General features: G+C 46.3%; 1 protein-coding gene across 2 annotated transcripts in view; it reads left to right on the top strand.

Annotated features, from left to right (window-relative positions):
- KLHL2 (kelch like family member 2) overlaps positions 1 to 15,258 on the top strand; it is a 168,125-nt gene that overhangs the window by 127,695 nt on the left and 25,172 nt on the right. For both annotated transcript variants that reach the window (XM_073644389.1, XM_073644364.1), the window contains one exon: positions 984 to 1,101. In XM_073644389.1, the coding sequence (XP_073500490.1) occupies positions 984 to 1,101 (118 nt within the window). The remainder of the gene's footprint in view (positions 1 to 983; positions 1,102 to 15,258) is intronic.

Raw genomic sequence — 15,258 nt, 5'->3', positions numbered from 1 at the left:
TTCTTACCTTCTAAAACAATGGCAGTGATGTGCAGAACACCTACATAGAGCGGGGATTCTAGGCTGGAAAAGGGATAAGTAACTACAGTGTGGGAGAATAATTAGGTCATATTGTTCCCAGCGTATAATTACATGCCACTTGTCATTACTATAAGGATGTTGTGTGTTGTACTTGCAGTTATGCGATACCTGAGTATTGTGTGGTTAATTAAACATTATATATGTAATGTTTTAAAGGGAATCTGTCGCTCTGCACATGCCGCCCTGTCGCTCTGCACATGCCGCCCTGTCGCTCTGCACATGCCGCCCTGTCGCTCTGCACATGCCATCCTATATACAGCCAGCATGGGACAAAGCAGGATAAGCGGAGTAGGATTTCATCCATTTACATCCCTATTCTATCCATGCTTTGGAGTGAAGTTGGCAATCATATTGGGTGATTGACAGCTATCGCTGTGTGCACAATTCTACAAAGAAAGGCTGTCAATCACTGAAGAAGACTGCCCACATGACTCTGTTGCATAGAAAGAGCAAGTTCTACTAAATATAAAAAAAAGCTATATACCAATCTGTTCAGCTTCTGCTGCTCATGCTGCCTGCAGATCAGATACAATGTGTGCCTTTAAACAGAACAGCTAAAATTGTATTTTTTTTTTTTCATAGACTAGCAACAAAGTCAATAAGAACTCAATAAGGCTATTTCATGGGTCTCCTCAGGGGGGCGCTGATGTGATAATGCAGTAAACCAAACTGAATACTGTCCAATCTTTGTATCTTATCTATCTATAACGCAGGTGGACTTTGTATATAGAGTTGCTTAGATAGAAAAAATATTTAGCATGTCAGAATATGTATGATAATGAATATGAAGAATTGCTTGTTAAAGTATGTAATTTTAGATTTGTATAGCTCAGTCCTCTGCAGTTATGTTACCATGTGAAAACCCGAGAAGTTTCTAATTGCATTTCATTCTTTCCCTGCAGTTAATGGTTGTGGTTGGTGGCCAGGCTCCCAAGGCCATCCGCAGTGTGGAGTGCTATGATTTCAAAGAGGAACAGTGGCACCAAGTGGCAGAACTGCCGTCAAGGAGATGTAGATCAGGTTTGTTCTCCTCTATTCTTCCCACTGCCTGTGAACAGTGACATAACTTACAGCTGTCACGCATCAGCAATGTTCTTTCAGAAATGCTGAGGAGTGCACGCTGGAGAGCCAGGTTATATCTGTTGCAATGTAGGAATGTACTGTTTGCTACTGTATGAAAAATATAAAGTATTGTATATTGTAGGGAGTAGAAATATAGGAAACATACATTTATTCTATTCACAAACATACATTAAAGGTTTAAGTATAAAATTGATGCATATTAGAAGTTGTCAGTAAAACACTCCATGTGCTGGGACCCCCACTGATTGCTGGAATAAAGCAGCCCCCTATACTCTTCTATCCACTGAAAATTCATGTGGGAATTTGGAAATCTCAGAAAAACACAAAAAAAAAACTACTTCATTCTAGAAGTGAATGGGCACTCCAACACCATAGCCATCAAAACCCCACCGCCCATTCCTGACACGTGTATAAAAGTGAACAATCACCTTAAGTGCTAACTACCCTCAAAACCTGCATGCATTTTAATAGGTTTGTCTCATGTTCTTTCAGGAGCGCACTTCTCCCCAGCCTCTTGGCTTCCAGCTTGCCAGGTGGGCAGTGCACGCCTGATTGACCAGCAGCATGGTTGTGCCGCTGGACTGAACTATGCACTTTCCAATCCTGCAAGCAGAGGCAGCTTTACCTTGCAGCATCGGAGGAGTGCAGGGGCACTGAACCTGGTCTAATCCAGCCACTGTTAAAGCAGTACTTACAGGCTCTATAGAAAAGAGCTTGGAAGTGCTTTATCTAGGAGACCACCGGCCACTGCTGATAGACTGGTGATTGGGAACGAGCAACGAGCAGTAAACAATTAAGCCCCCGTCTCACATAGCGAGATCGCTGCTGTGTCACGGTTTTGGTGACGCAACAGCGACCTCATCAGCGATGTCGCTATGTGTGACACTTTGCAGCGATCAGGCCCCTGCTGTGAGGTCGCTGATCGCTGCAGAATGTCCTGGACCATTTTTTGGTCGTTGCCCTCCCGCTGGTCAGCACACATCGCTGTGTGTGACCAGCGGGAGCAGCGATCAGGCTGGTAACCATGGTAAACATCGGGTTACTAGGGGCACACGCGCACCTAGTAACCCGTTGTTTATCATGGTTACGAGCCTGCTAAAGTGAGCGGTAACATCGAAGTCGATCGCAGCATTGCGGTGGCAAGGGGAGGTGATCGCAGATACGCACCTCCTCTTCCGGTCTCCAGCGCTGTCTGCCGTGGCTTCCAGGATGTTGCCATGACGACCCGATGTCGTCATGACAACATCTGGGTCACCAGACAACAGGAAGATTGTTTGGACATGCGCAGTGCATCTCCAAACTATCTTCTCCCTGTCCAGCGCTGACAGCCTGCATGGAACAGAGATGGTGCTGCATTCCTGTGCCATGCAGGTGATCAGAATAAAAAAAGTGAAAGTCCCAGAGTGGGACAGAGTAAAAAAGTGTAAAAACTGTCAGAAAGTGAAAAAAAATTTTTAAAAAAATTGTGTATATATATATATATATATATATATATATATATATATATATATATATATATATATATATATATATATATATATATATATATATATATATATATATATATATATATATATAAAAATAATCCACCAAAAATAAAAATATAATGTACCCATCAATAAATATTATTATAAAAAAAAACAATAAAAGTACACACATTTGGTATCGCCGCGTCCGGAGCAGCCTGACCTATAAGGGTATGTGCACACGATGCAGAAATGAAGCAGAAAATTTCTGCATCATTTCTGCATCTCCCTGGCAGAAAAAACGCATGCAGATTGTGCATGCGTTTTTCCTGCAGAATACATGCGGATCCACATGCAGATTCACATGCGTTTCCGCATGCAGATTGACAAGCGCTTTCCAGGCGATGTTAGCATCACCTGGAAAGTGCTTCATAACTAGGTCACACTATATAAATCCATGCAAACAGCATGGATTTATACAGTGTGAACCGAGAGCGTGTATATACTTACCTCCGATGGCCCGCGCTGTCCTGCTCAATCTGTTCTCCCGGCTGCCGGCAACTTTGAATTGAAAGACCTGCCGACGTCAGCGTCACGTGACCCGTCACATGACTCTGACGTCACCGCAGGTCCTACAACTCACTGCAAAGTGCCGGGAACCAAGCGGGAGCGCTGCGCGGGCCGACAGAAGGTAAGAATACATTTATTTTTATTTTATTCTTCTTTTTACAGCTTTTTTAATGGTACCTGGGTGTGGATGAGACTCTCCTCTCCTCCACACCCGGGTACCATCCGCACATTAGAACGCACCAATTACGCAAGTACAGATGCTGTCTTGCGGAATTGGCGCGTTCTAATGCAAGTCAATGGCGGCGAAATCGCCGCGTTTCCGCAAAATTAATTGACATGCTGCGGATTTTTGACCGCAGCGTTAACGCTGCGGAAAAATCCGCATCATGGGCACAGCACATGCGGATTTCCATTGGGGAACATTGCTTCCCTTCTACCATGCGTTTTTCATGCGTTTCCGCGGCGTTTACGCAACTGCAAAAACGCCGCGGAAACGCATGAAATACGCATCGTGTGAACACAGCCTAAAACTGTCCCACTAGTTAACCCTTTCAGTGAACACGGTAAAAAACAATGCTTTATCATCATACCGCCAAACAAAAAATGGAATAACACGCGATCAAAAAGACGAATATAAATAAAAATGGCACCACTGAAAACGTCATCTCGTCCCGCAAAAAATAAGCTGCCATACAGCTCCCTCAGCCGAAAAATAAAAAAGTTATAGCTCTCAGAATAAAGCTATGCTAAAAAATATTTTTTTCTATAAAATTGCTTTTATTATGTAAAAGCGCCAAAACATAGAAAAACTATATAAATGTGGCACCGCTGTAAACGTACTGACCCGAAGAATAAAGCTGCCTTATCAATTTTACCACACGCGGAACAGAATAAAAAAAAAAAACAATTCCTGAATTGTTGGTTTTTGTTTATTCTGCCTCCCAAAAATCGGAATAGAAAGCGATCAAAAAATGTCACGTGCCTGAAAATGGCACCAATAACAACGTCCACTCATCCCACAAAAAACAAGCCGTCACATGACTGTCTGCCAAAATCTGGAAAAATTATAGCTCTCAAAATATGGCGATGCAAAAACTAGATTTTACAAAAAATGTGTCTTTTAGTGTGTGACAGCTGTCAGTCATAAAAACCCCATATGATTCTGGTATCCCTGTAATCGCACCGACCCGAAGAATAAAGTCGTCTAATCACTTATACCGCACGAGGAACGGCGTAAAAAATAAACTCTCGGGTTAGGGTTGGGCTAGGGTTAGGGTTAGGGCTGGGTTTGGGGTTAGGGTTGTGATGGGGTTGGGATTTTTTTCAAAAGTAAGAGAAAAAGATGACGATATGGCGACTAGTGTTGAGCGCAAGTGCTCGCTAATTGAGTTTGCATCGGGTGCTCGGGTATGCATTGAGTATCGTGGGTATTTGAGTGACATGCTCGAGTCTCTGCCCCATATGCTTCGCGGCCAAAAAAACTTTGCGGGGATTGCCTGCCATGCACGAGCAATCCCCGCATGTTTTTTTTGGGGTGTCTAATAACCGTGAAACATGCGGGGCAGGGACTCGAGCATGTCACTCGAGCACACGCAGTACATGGTGCATACCTGAGTACCCGATGCAAACTCAAGTAGCGAGCACTTGCGCTCAAGACTAATGACAACTTATTCAATATGATGACCTAATGTTATCAAATTCTGTGTCGTACCTCTGGGTTCAAAATGTTCACTATACACCTTAATAAAATCCTTGAGGGGTATAGTTTCCAAAATGGGGTCACTTGTGGGGTACCTCCACTGTTTAGGCACATCAGGGGCTCTCCAAACGCGACATGGTGTCCGCTAACAAATTGAATGGAAAATCGGCTCAAATTGTTAGCGGACACCATGTTGCATTCGGAGAGTCCCTGTGTGCCCAAACATTGGAGCTCCCCCACAAGTGACCCCATTTTGGAAACTAGACCCCCCAAGGCACCTATCTAGATGCATAGTGAGCACTTGGAACCCCTAGGTGCTTCACAAATTGATTTGTAAAAATGAAAAAGTGAAAAAAAAACACTTTTTCATTTTTACGAATCAATTTGTGAAGCACCTGGGGGTTCCAAGTGCTCACTATGCATCTAGATAGGTGCCTTGGGGGGTCTAGTTTCCAAAATGGGGTCACTTGTGGGGGAGCTCCAATGTTTAGGCACATCAGGGGCTTTCCAAACGCAACATGGCGTCCGCTAATTATTCAAGCAAATTTTACAATCAAAAAGTCAAATGGCGCTCCTTCCCTTCCGAGTCCTCCCGTGCGCCCAAACAGTGTTTTTTCCCCACATATGGGGTATCTGCGTGCCCAGTGGAAATTGCACAACAAATTTTGGGGTCCATTTTTTCTTGTTACCCCTGTGAAAATAAAAAAAATTGGGTCTAAAGTAACATTTTTGTGAAAAAAGTTAAATGTTCATTTTTTTCTTCCACATTCCAAAAATTCCTGTGAAGCACCTGAAGGGTTAATAAAGTTCTTGAATGTGGTTTTGAGCACCTTGAGGGGTGCAGTTTTTAGAATGGTGTCACTTTTGGGTATTTTCTGTCATAAAGACCTCTCAAAGTGACTTCAAATGTGATGTGGTCCCTAAAAAAAATGGTTTTGTAAATTTTGTTGGAAAAATGAGAAATCGCTGGTCAATTTTTAACCCTTTTAGCTCCCTAACAAAAAAAAATTTTGGTTCCAAAATTGTGCTGATGTAAAGTAGACATGTGGGAAATGTTATTTATTAACTATTTTGTGTGACATATCTCTCTGATTTAAGGGCATAAAAATTCAAAGTTTGAAAATTGCAAAATTTTAAAAATTTTCGCCAAATTTCCATTTTTTTCACAAATAAACGCAAGTGATATTGAAGAAATTTTACCACAATCATGAAGTACAATATGTCACGAAAAAACATTCTCAGAATCAGGGGGATCCGTTGAAGCGTTCCAGAGTAATTACCTCATAAAGTGACAGTGGTCAGAATTGTAAAAATTGGCCTGGTCATTAACGTGCAAACCACCCTCGGGGGTTAAGGGGTTAAAGCAAGCAGACAAAATGTAGTTGCTCTAGCATGAGTATCAATATGTCCTTTACTTTCCCCCCTAAAAATTATGTTATTATCAACAATAGAGGTGCTTTCCCAGGGTCATGCTTTGAGCCTGAGGGACATTGGTCTTCACCCAATTAGTGCCCTTGTTACCAATTGAGGCTGTCGCGGCATGTCCATCCCCCCTTGTCCGTTGATATAATCATAAAGCTCTGATCTTCAGACGTGAGGTTGGTTGGGGCATGCGGGTAAAGGTCATCATTCCCTTGTTGTCCAGGTCCTCAATGCTGGTTACATCTGGGAGGTCGGTGTATAGTAGCACTGGATGTCGGTTAACAGCGTTCTCCTTGCTCTCTGATGACTGGCAGGTTTTCCTCATGCAAAATGGGATACAATAAAAGACTAGTTTTAGTAAAACATATATTAACAAGCAAGCAACAATATGCAACACTCCTTGTAATATTACAGCAATCCATCCACCAATCCCTTTAAACCAATTAGCAGGATTTAAAAAGGAGAACGTACCAGACCACCAACTGTCTTTGGTCAATTCATTATGTTTATTATATCATAGAATCATAGAATGGTAGAGTTGGAAGGGACCTCCTGGGTCATCTGGTCCAACCCCCTGCTCAAAGCAGGATTCACCAGATTATCTCCTGTCTGTCCAGCCTCTGTTTGAAGACGTCCATTGAAGGGGAACTCACCACCTCTCGTGGCAGCCTGTTCCACTCATTAATCACCCTAACTGTCAAAAAGTTTTTTCTAATATCTAATCTGTGTCTCCTCCCATTTAGTTTCATCCCATTGCTTCTAGTCTTTCCTTGTGCAAATGAGAATAAAGATGATCCTTCTACAATGTGACAGCCCTTGACATATTTGTAGACAGCTATTAAGTCTCCTCTCAGTCTTCTTTTTTGCAAGCTAAACATTCCCAAATCCTGCAACCGTTCCTCATAGGACATGGTTTGCAGACCAGTCACCATTCTGGTCGCTCTTCTCTGAACTTGCTCCAGTTTGTCTATGTCTTTTTTAAAATGTGGTGCCCAAAACTGTACACAGTATTCCAGATGAGGTCTGACCAAAGAGGAGTAAAGACCGATAATGACTTCACGTGATCTAGACTGTATGCTTCTGTTAATACATCCCAGAATTGTATTTGCCTTTTTTGCTGCTGCATCACACTGTTGACTCATGTTCAGTCTATGATCTATTAGTATACCTAAGTCTTTTTCACATGTACTGTTGCTTAGCTCTATTCCTCCCATTCTGTATATGCTTTTTTCATTTTTATTGCCCAGATGTAGTACTTTGCATTTTTCCCTGTTAAAAACCATTCTGTTGGTTGCTGCCCACTGCTCCAGTTTATTTAGGTCTTTTTGAATCCTCTCTCTCTCTTCTCTAGTATTAGCTATCCCTCCTAGCTTTGTGTCATCAGCAAATTTAATCAGTTTACCCTCAATTCCTTCATCTAAATCATTGATAAAGATGTTGAACAATACAGGTCCCAGGACGGAGCCCTGTGGTACCCCACTTGAGACATTCATCCAGCTGGATGTGAAGCCATTTACAACCACCCTTTGAGTCCGATCACTAAGCCAGTTATGAATCCACCTAACAGTTGCCTGGTCCATTGCATACTTGGTCATTTTTTCAATAAGGATGGTGTGAGATACTTTGTCAAATGCTTTGCTGAAGTCAAGATATACTATATCTACAGCATTTCCCTGATCCACCCAGTCAGTGATTCTGTCATAGAAGGAAATTAAGTTAGTCTGACATGATTTGTTAGTTACAAACCCATGCTGACTCTGGTTAATCACTTCATTCTTATCCATGTACTTACATACATGTTGTTTAATAATTAGTTCAAAGATCTTTCCTGGTATAGAAGTCAGACTCACCGGCCTATAGTTCCCTGGGTCCACCTTCTTCCCCTTTTTGAAGATAGGAACAACATTTGCTCTTCTCCAGTCTTCTGGGACTTCTCCTGTTCTCCAAGAATTTTCAAAGATTATGGAGAGTGGTTCTTCCCTGAGTTTCCTAATGTCTTCTATTTTAGTCTTTAACCGTATGGTAGAGTCGGGGTCAATATAGTGACAACAGGCTGGGCCTATAACCTGACACATCCCTCCTTGAACTGCTGTCAAATAGTCCAGCACTAAAGTATTTTGATTGGCCACTATAATAAGATGATTCTGCACTGCAACAGTAGTATTAATTACTTCCAATACACTCCAAATCTGGTCATCTAAGTAATCAGTGACTTCCACTAATTTGTCCCACATTTGTGTAACCATAGGGTAGAGGAAGACAGTACTGGCTATCTTATTGGGTATACTCATTTATACTAAATGAGGTCTTCCTGATGGGCGTGGGGTGTTGTCCTTAGCACGTTTATAGATGGTATGGAGAGGGATGGCTCTCAAATCTGCTCTACTATGGGGAATAAGATAAGTGACTGGAGTTAGCTGGACCAACGTACAAGTCCCCCCTACTACGACTGGGAGCCATTTGTATGCATTATTCCCACAGACCCAATATGTGTCTGATGGCAGGTCCCATAAAACAGAGTGCTGTAATACTAATTTATGTATCAAATCGATAAAAACTGTGTTATTTGATAACATACACCATGAAGACATTTGTCCCAGGGGCTACAATATCCAACATCCGGATTGCCACATGTTGGATCACTAGGCTTATATTCAGAAAATTCATGTTTTACTGCTGTTGGCGTCATCAGGAGCACTTGGTATGGTCCGTCATAAAATGGTTCTAGTCCGTGTTTCCGAACATGCCTCTTCACATACACATAATCTCCAGGCTTGGGGGTATGACAACCTTTTGCAGCAGCTGGATCTGGAATAGAAGATGATATTAACGCATGGGTGTTAGTTAGTGCTTTGGCAAGCTGAATCACATATTGCCCAACATAATCTGTTTCTTCTGATAATTGTTGTGGGGTAAATCTAGCTATGGCTGGTTGTGACTCAAATAGTATCTCATAGGGTGACAGTTTGTGTTTCCCTATGGGGGTGGTGTGTATGTGATACAGTGCAATGGGAAGGAGCTCAGGCCACTGGGCCGTAGTCTCCTGCATCATTTTGGTTAATTGCCTTTTCAGTGTGCCATTCAATCTCTCCACCTTGCCACTTGACTGTGGATGGTAAGGAGTATGTAACGTCACTGTTGATCTGATCATGGTAAGTATTTCTTGATATACGCATGAGGGAAAGGCTGGTCCTTGATCACTTTCGATAACTTCTGGGACTCCATACCGGCAAACAACTTCAGATTATGTCTCTGTGTGGACAGATGTTTAGGTTGCTGTAAAGCCAGAACAGCCGCAATATCGTGTGGGACATAAATGTGAGTCCCATGTCCAAGGATGATGTCCGCCTTCTTCTCAAGTAACTGCTGTGTGGCGTGAACTGCTCGTAGACAGCTGGGGAAGGCCCTGGCTACCGGGTCCAGATGCGCTGAGTAATAACCGACTGGGCGCTGCTTTGTACAGTGTCTCTGCGTGAGTACCCCGGCTGCATGTCCTCCTGTCTCCGAGACATACAAATGGAAAGGTTGAGCATAGTCTGGGTTTCCAAGGGCAGGGGCTGTCATTATCCTTAACTTTAGTTGCTCAAAGGCTTGTTGCAGCAGTTCTTGGTGGTCCTTGTTGTTTACATCAGCCAGAGTGTATTTCTTTTAATGCATCATATAGGGGCTGCATCAGACGTGAGGCGTCTGGGATCCATTGTCTGCAATAGGTACATAGTCCGAGGAACCGTTGCGGCTCTATGGGATCTTTTGGGAATGGTATTAGGTAGATGGCAGTCTTTCTTTCTTCTTTGAGATGTCTGGCACCCTGAGTAAGGCAGTGGCCTAAGAAGACCACTTGACCAAGGCAAAACTGAAGTTTCGAGGCTGAGACTCGACAATTCAGTTCTGCTAGATGCTTGAGGAGGCTAACACTGGCCGTGATGGACATTTGCTCCGTGGGGGCACACAAAAGAAGATCATCCACGTATTGTAAAAGTACTACCTCAGAGTTGTCCAGCTGCCACGGCAGCAGACAGCTAGACATGTTCTTTGCAAACTGATTAGGGCTATTCTGCGCACCAGACAGCTAGACATGTTCTTTGCAAACTGATTAGGGCTATTCTACGCACCCTGCGGCATCACTGTCCAAGTCAGTTGCCTGCCCTGATATGTAAATGCAAACAGAAACTGACAGTCTTTGTGTAGTGGAATGCTAAACAAAAAAACAAAAAAAAAAACCTTTGCTAAATCAATTACTGTAAACCAGACAACGTGTATGTGCATCTATTAGAAACTTAAGGATATATGACCATCTAGAGAATTAGTTTACATCACCATATTTTAGCCCTAACCCTAATGTCAAAGTGGACATAAATATGTGCTGTTGAGGGTAGTGGATTGATCAGCCAACTTATCCTGAGCCCATATTTTAAGGGCTTGACTGAAGTTAACCCCACTCTCATACGTATTGGCGTCTAATGCTCTGTCACACACTGATCATGATGATCTTCCTCATACAAATTCCGGGTGTAGTGTGTATTGCTGCCTGTATTCCGGGTGTGCCAAGATGGCCGCCACCAGAAGGAAGCACACTACAGGAGGGGTGCGCCAAGATAGCCGCCACCAAAGGGACATCTGGTCAGAGGCCGGTGGTGATGCAATGGGTGTAGCAACATGGCCGCTGCAGGAAGGGTTGGAACTTTGGGCGGACATAGGTATAACAGATGAGGATGGGGCACTAGGAGTGGCTTGGGTAGTAGCGAGGGATGGGCTCCTGGACGGGGTGCGTGACATGCAACACAATAATCTGCCTACAATGGATTCTGCTGGCCACAATTAGAACATTCCCAACAATTCATTACGCCGCCATTATCGGAGAGCAGTATCTTTGTAATACACATAACATAGCGTCTTTCCCTTATTGTCTGCATTTTCTTCCTCCATTCACCCTTTTTTTTTCACAAATTCTCTGCTGTTCCGTACCAAGCCAAAGCTATTTGTAACAATCCTTTATCTTCTAACTTGCCCTTTTTCTTCTTCATAATTAACCGGCCCTTATCTGGTAGCTTTCATGTTTTAGTTAACCGTTTAAGTTTCTGTACTTAACTTTTCCCTTCTTTCAATAAACCCAGCGCAGCATTTTTTCCCATCAGCTGCATTTTGTAGCACAAAACAGTCAGACACTCCTGTTACAGTGCTAGATAATTCTCCCTTCTTTACATAAAAATAATTAAAATAACTAGGCTTCATCTCCTCCTCTGCGAGCGAGACGGCGGATGGCAGGCTGAGGTCTCCCTCCCACAGGAAAATTTAACACCTTAAACACTTTTAGTGCATTCTTAAATGATCTTTTCTCTTCTCGACCGATCATGATATTCATCACATCCTCTCCCTCCTGTCTCTCTCTCTCACCTCCTGTCTCTCTCTCTCACCTCCTGTCTCTCTCTCTCACCTCCTGTCTCTCTCTCTCACCTCCTGTCTCTCTCTCTCACCTCCTGTCTCTCTCTCACCTCCTCTCGCTCTCTCTCACCTCCTCTCGCTCTCTCTCACCTCCTCTCGCTCTCTCTCACCTCCTCTCGCTCTCTCTCACCTCCTCTCGCTCTCTCTCACCTCCTCTCGCTCTCTCTCACCTCCTGTCTCTCTCTCACCTCCTGTCTCTCTCACCTCCTGTCTCTCTCTCACCTCCTGTCTCTCTCTCACCTCCTGTCTCTCTCTCACCTCCTGTCTCTCTCTCTCACCTCCTGTCTCTCTCTCTCACCTCCTGTCTCTCTCTCTCACCTCCTGTCTCTCTCTCTCACCTCCTGTCTCTCTCTCTCACCTCCTGTCTCTCTCTCCTCTCTCTCTTCCCTCCTCTCTCTCTTTCTCACCTCCTGTCTCTCTCTTCCCTCCTCTCTCTCTTTCTCACCTCCTGTCTCTCTCACCTCCTCTCTCTCACCTCCTCTCTCACCTCCTCTCTCTCACCTCCTCTCTCTCACCTCCTCTCTCTCACCTCCTCTCTCTCTCACCTCCTCTCTCTCTCACCTCCTCTCTCACCTCCTCTCTCTCTCACCTCCTCTCTCACCTCCTCTCTCTCTCTCACCTCCTCTCGCTCTCTCTCACCTCCTCTCGCTCTCTCTCACCTCCTCTCGCTCTCTCTCACCTCCTCTCGCTCTCTCTCACCTCCTCTCGCTCTCTCTCACCTCCTCTCGCTCTCACCTCCTCTCGCTCTCTCACCTCCTCTCGCTCTCTCTCACCTCCTCTCGCTCTCTCTCACCTCCTCTCGCTCTCTCTCACCTCCTCTCGCTCTCTCTCACCTCCTCTCGCTCTCTCTCACCTCCTCTCGCTCTCTCTCACCTCCTCTCGCTCTCTCTCACCTCCTCTCGCTCTCTCTCACCTCCTCTCGCTCTCTCTCACCTCCTCTCGCTCTCTCTCACCTCCTCTCGCTCTCTCTCCTCCTGTCCTCTCTCTCCTCCTCTCTCTCTCTCACCTCCTCTCTCTCTCTCACCTCCTCTCTCTCTCACCTCCTCTCTCTCTCTCACCTCCTCTCTCTCTCACCTCTCCTCTCCCTCTCCCTCTCTCTCTCACCTCCCTCTCTCTCACCTCCTCTCTCTCACCTCCTCTCTCTCACCTCCTCTCTCTCTCACCTCCTCTCTCTCACCTCCTCTCCCACCTCCTCCTCTCTCTCTCACCTCCTCTCTCTCTCCCTCTCTCTCACCTCCTCTCTCCTCTCTCTCACCTCCTCTCTCTCTCTCTCTCCTCCTCTCTCTCTCTCTCACCTCCTCTCTCTCACCTCCTCTCTCTCACCTCCTCTCTCTCTCACCTCCTCTCTCTCTCACCTCCTCTCTCTCTCACCTCCTCTCTCTCTCACCTCCTCTCTCTCACCTCCTCTCTCTCTCACCTCCTCTCTCACCTCCTCTCTCTCTCACCTCCTCTCTCTCTCACCTCCTCTCTCTCTCACCTCCTCTCTCTCACCTCCTCTCTCTCACCTCCTCTCTCTCACCTCCTCTCTCTCACCTCCTCTCTCTCACCTCCTCTCTCTCACCTCCTCTCTCTCTCACCTCCTCTCTCTCTCACCTCCTCTCTCTCTCACCTCCTCTCTCTCTCACCTCCTCTCTCTCTCACCTCCTCTCTCTCTCACCTCTCTCTCACCTCCTCTCGCTCTCTCTCACCTCCTCTCGCTCTCTCTCACCTCCTCTCGCTCTCTCTCACCTCCTCTCGCTCTCTCTCACCTCCTCTCGCTCTCTCTCACCTCCTCTCGCTCTCTCTCACCTCCTCTCGCTCTCTCTCACCTCCTCTCGCTCTCTCTCACCTCCTCTCGCTCTCTCTCACCTCCTCTCTCTCACCTCCTCTCTCTCTCACCTCCTCTCTCTCTCACCTCCTCTCTCTCTCACCTCCTCTCTCTCACCTCCTCTCTCTCACCTCCTCTCTCTCACCTCCTCTCTCTCTCACCTCCTCTCTCTCACCTCCTCTCTCTCACCTCCTCTCTCTCTCACCTCCTCTCTCTCTCACCTCCTCTCTCTCTCACCTCCTCTCTCTCTCACCTCCTCTCTCTCACCTCCTCTCTCTCTCACACCTCCTCTCTCTCACCTCCTCTCTCTCACCTCCTCTCTCTCTCTCACCTCCTCTCTCTCTCACCTCCTCTCTCTCACCTCCTCTCTCTCTCACCTCCTCTCTCTCTACCTCCTCTCTCTCACCTCCTCTCTCTCTCACCTCCTCTCTCTCACCTCCTCTCTCTCTCTCATCCTCTCTCTCTCTCCTCCTCTCTCTCTCACCTCCTCTCTCTCTCACCTCCTCTCTCTCTCACCTCCTCTCTCTCTCACCTCCTCTCTCTCTCACCTCCTCTCTCTCTCCTCCCTCCTCTCTCTCACCTCCTCTCTCTCACCTCCTCTCTCTCACCTCCTCTCTCTCACCTCCTCTCTCTCACCTCCTCTCTCTCTCACCTCCTCTCTCTCACCTCCTCTCTCTCTCACCTCCTCTCTCTCTCACCTCTCTCACCTCCTCTCTCTCTCACCTCCTCTCTCTCTCACCTCCTCTCTCTCACCTCCTCTCTCTCTCACCTCCTCTCTCTCTCACCTCCTCTCTCTCTCACCTCCTCTCTCTCTCACCTCCTCTCGCTCTCTCTCACCTCCTCTCGCTCTCTCTCACCTCCTCTCGCTCTCTCTCACCTCCTCTCGCTCTCTCTCACCTCCTCTCGCTCTCTCTCACCTCCTCTCGCTCTCTCTCACCTCCTCTCGCTCTCTCTCACCTCCTCTCGCTCTCTCTCACCTCCTCTCGCTCTCTCTCACCTCCTCTCGCTCTCTCACCTCCTCTCGCTCTCTCACCTCCTCTCGCTCTCTCTCACCTCCTCTCGCTCTCTCACCTCCTCTCGCTCTCTCACCTCCTCTCGCTCTCTCTCACCTTCTGTCTCTCTCTCTTTCACCTTCTGTCTCTCTCTCTCTCACCTCCTCTCGCTCTCTCACCTCCTCTCGCTCTCTCACCTCCTCTCGCTCTCTCACCTCCTCTCGCTCTCTCACCTCCTCTCGCTCTCTCACCTCCTCTCTCGCTCTCTCTCACCTCCTGTCTCGCTCTCTCACCTCCTGTCTCGCTCTCTCTCACCTCCTGTCTCGCTCTCTCTCACCTCCTGTCTCGCTCTCTCTCACCTCCTGTCTCGCTCTCTCTCACCTCCTGTCTCGCTCTCTCTCACCTCCTGTCTCGCTCACCTCCTCTCTCTCTCACCTCTTGTCTCTCTCTCACCTCCTCTCTCTCACCTCCTCTCTCACCTCCTCTCTCTCACCTCCTCTCTCTCACCTCCTCTCTCTCACCTCCTCTCTCTCTCACCTCCTCTCTCTCTCACCTCCTCTCTCTCTCACCTCCTCTCTCACCTCCTCTCTCTCTCACCTCCTCTCTCACCTCCTCTCTCTCTCTCACCTCCTCTCGCTCTCTCTCACCTCCTCTCGCTCTCTCTCACCTCCTCTCGCTCTCTCTCACCTCCTCTCG

The sequence above is a fragment of the Phyllobates terribilis genome, unplaced genomic scaffold, assembly GCF_046119375.1.
Source record: "Phyllobates terribilis strain yellow unplaced genomic scaffold, ASM4611937v1 Scaffold_1__5_contigs__length_1240528914, whole genome shotgun sequence".
In the NCBI taxonomy this organism is placed as follows: domain Eukaryota; kingdom Metazoa; phylum Chordata; class Amphibia; order Anura; family Dendrobatidae; genus Phyllobates; species Phyllobates terribilis.
Note: the sequence above shows the minus strand (reverse complement) of the source record. Positions and strands in the feature narration are given on the sequence as shown.